The sequence below is a fragment of the Bremia lactucae genome, linkage group LG9, assembly GCF_004359215.1.
Source record: "Bremia lactucae strain SF5 linkage group LG9, whole genome shotgun sequence".
Classification (NCBI taxonomy): domain Eukaryota; phylum Oomycota; class Peronosporomycetes; order Peronosporales; family Peronosporaceae; genus Bremia; species Bremia lactucae.
The window spans coordinates 29,801-33,321 of NC_090618.1; the positions used below are offsets into that span (position 1 = coordinate 29,801).

At 42.8% G+C, this 3,521-nt stretch overlaps 1 protein-coding gene across 1 annotated transcript; it reads left to right on the plus strand.

Annotated features, from left to right (window-relative positions):
• Positions 1 to 1,398: 1,398 nt before the first annotated feature.
• Positions 1,399 to 3,321, plus strand: CCR75_003158 (uncharacterized protein; the record flags this gene model as incomplete). The annotated part of the gene is made up of 1 exon (XM_067961255.1): positions 1,399 to 3,321. One exon carries the CDS (start codon positions 1,399 to 1,401, stop codon positions 3,319 to 3,321), a length of 1,923 nt encoding a protein of 640 aa, XP_067821873.1.
• Between the last annotated feature and the right edge of the window lie 200 nt (positions 3,322 to 3,521).

The following is a 3,521-nucleotide window of genomic DNA, read 5'->3' on the forward strand; positions in this document are numbered from 1 at the left end:
CAAGTGAGTAAGGGGAACGTAGAACCAAGTGGCAACTAGTAGATATCTTAGAAAGGCTTCTATCTCTTACAGATCAATGCGCAAGCCTAAGGAAGGCACTCAACGCTTTAAGATCAAAAGGGGAACTAAACTTTATTTAATAATATAATCTAAATCCTCACCCTGCTAATCTAAAATAGATTTCGGCCGCCAGATTTATGTCTGGCGGCGACCATATTTGTTACCCATAATAAATGAAATTTAGGTAATTAAATATTTTAGAATAGTTTAAAAGGTAATTTACCCATTAAAGTAAATGTACCACAACGGTTCTCCAACCGGTGTGTGCCCCATTACAGGGTGTGTGGCTATACCACAAGGGGTGTGTGTCTTTACCGGTTCCCATTTTATATAGCAGGACTCCCCGTTGCAAAAAGAATTGTGCTTTCAAAAGCACTTTTTTCTGTATTCAAGAACCCTACACGCAAATCAGCGACGCAGACTTCGGAAGTGTAACGGGACACTACTGACTTGAACTACTTCAGTACAAGTCCACTTCGCACTGCCTAAGTGCGAGTGGTACTTCATGTAAACTAGTACGTACTCCTTTTAAAACACTTGCATTAAAGAGGGTTAATTAAAAAGTGTATTAATATAATTAAGTTCTTCTTGTCTATCTACTTAATACTAACTTAATTATAAACTAATACAAAACATGTAATAAAAGTATCATCTGTCTCTTCGTCTTTGCGCACGTCCAGCGCTGACTGGACCGCGGAGAAAGTAGATATAATGGCCTATATCTACCACTGGATAAGCTTTTAGAATATTACCAATGTAAAGTAATATTCTTTTATATTATTCACCTTTTAGATAATATATTAATTAGCAACCTTAAAGTGTAGATTTCATGTAACGATACATCCACGTTACAGGAAGTCTGTGTCGCTGATATGCGTGTAGGGTTCTTGAATAGAGAAAGAGGTGATTTTGTAAGCTTAATGTCGCAATAATACGAGCTTTTTACATCCTTCCTTAGCCGCAAGATATAGCATTTTATGCCGTTTTTCAATCGCCATCACGTCAGCTGTGCAGTAAATGGCACAGTATCGTTTCTTGAAGCAACAATAATTGCCTCCAATTAAAATGTTTATGTTGCATTTCGACAATCAGACCGGTACGATTGACGACCAGAGGGCTTCTAATCTTCTTGATTTGAACGGCGCATTTCTATGCACGAGTCAAATCGATTGGTGATCTTCTGGTGTGCAGATCTTTATGGTGTCAAGGCCTCATTGTGCCCATTGACGACGTAGCGGTGCTTGAAGTCTTGGCTATGAAAAAATACAACTTCCTCGAACCTTCCAGTCAGTTTCCAAAACGACCTGCTGCGCATCGACGAATAATTTAGTTGTCAAAATGCCTTTTACAAATGACGAGTTCGAAAAAGTCATTAAACCGAAATCACATAGGCTTCGAGTCACTTCAGACGCTACAACTTCTGATGGCAACAGCAATTGCATGCACGACACAGCGGCTTGTAAGAACTGCGACCAGCTGCTACGTGTCATCACAGACAATATTATCGGGCGCAATGAACCCTTAACATCCCCTTTTGGCGTTAAAGCACAGTGCTACGCGAATTATACGACCAGTGGAAAGGCTTTGAAAAACATTGAAAATTTTATGCGCGACATGGTGATGCCTACATACGGCAATACGCACACCACGACGTCCGTCACTGGAATACAGACAACGGCATTTCGCGAAGATGCCCGTCAGATAATTGCAAAAGCAGTGAATGCTAGCGAAGCGAAAGATTTGGTGCTGTTTACAGGTCATGGCTGTACCAGCGCGATCCAGAAGCTCATTTTGATCCTCGGAATTAATTCATTCAAGCGGACCCGACGTACATGCAAGCGTCCAGTAATTTTTACAGGTCCCTTTGCCCACCACACGAACCTGTCGCGTTGGCGTGAAAATCTTGCGGCCGACATTGTGGAGATTCCAGAAGCCAGTAATGGCGGCCTTGACATGAAGGAGTTGGAGCACCAGCTGAAAGCCCATAGCAATCGCAAACTCAGAATAGGCACGTTTGCAGCTGCTGCAAACTTTTCGGGCATGCTACTTGATGTCGACCAAATCTCACGGATACTTCACCAACACGGAGCATTGGCCTGCTGGGACTATGATACGTGTGCTCCGTACGTTAAAATCGACATGAATCCCAGTGATCCTCTTGCATTCAAGGACGCTATCCTCGTTTCGGGCCACAATTTTATTGGTGGTCAGGGATCTTCTGGCGTGCTAATCGTGAAAAAAAATCTCTTGAATAATGAGGTGCCGACGATGCCTGGTGGCGGTACCGTGCTCTTTGTGACGGAGAAGCATCAACAGTACGCTACGACAACTGAGCGTGAAGAAGGTGGCACACCAGACATTTTGGGCAACATTCGACTTGGAATGGCATTCGCGCTGAAACAAAGCGTCGGAACCGAAAAAATCGTTGCTTCAGAACGTCGCCACATCCATTACGTGCGTGAATTTGTGAGCAGAAATCCACACATTGTATTGCTCGGACACGACGATGAAAATATGAAATATTTGCCAATCTTTTCGATGATGTTTCGCTGTGACGACCGCTTCCTTCATCACAATTTCGTATGTGCGCTACTGAATGATCTTTTCGGTATACAAGCTCACAGCGGCTGCCAATACGCCGATCCGTACGCTGCTCGTCTTCTTGGAATTGATAAGGAGCAATGGATCGCTTTAGAAAATGCCATGGAGGAAAACCAAATTATCAAGCCTGGTGTCGTGCGTATAAGTTTTCCATATTTTTCTAATGACGCTGAGATCGATTACATTCTTGATGCGGTATGTTTTGTGGCCGATCACGGATGGAAGCTTCTGCCACAATATATATTTGATATTCATTCATCTGCCTGGCGTCATATTTCGTGCGCTAAGAAAAATCATCCGATGAAGAGCTTGCTTTCCGAGCTGAAATCATTTAGTGAGGATAAATCCTCGTTCGGCCAACCCGTCATTCGCTGTATTGCAAGTCATCGACGCGAAAATCTTGAACAAGCCGCGCGTCAAGCGGAGGCTTGCATTAAGAAAGCAGCGTTGCTTGAGTCGCTGCGTAATAATCAAATCTTACCACTACGCTACGAGTGGCTGCGTTGGTTTGTTTATCCACATGAAGTCGTTGAGAGCTACAAGAACAATGGAGAAAAGATGGCGCTCACTGACAAGATTATTGGTCTTTGCCAACCTCGATTGCATACAAAAGTTGTCGTGGCCCCAATTGGGATGGTAAGATGGCCATTACGAAGATGAGATCAAGGCGCATCGGGTGGATGAAAAAGTTTGAACAAATCTCGTCAGTCTAAACCTGAGTATTTTTTATCGTCGTTGTCGTAGTCAATTTTTCATTTTATCAAAAAGTCTTGTAATTCTATTTTAAGGTTTGGCGTGGTTGGAGAACCGTTGTTTTGGTTCATTTACTTTATGGGCAAAATACCCTATATCCTATTTAA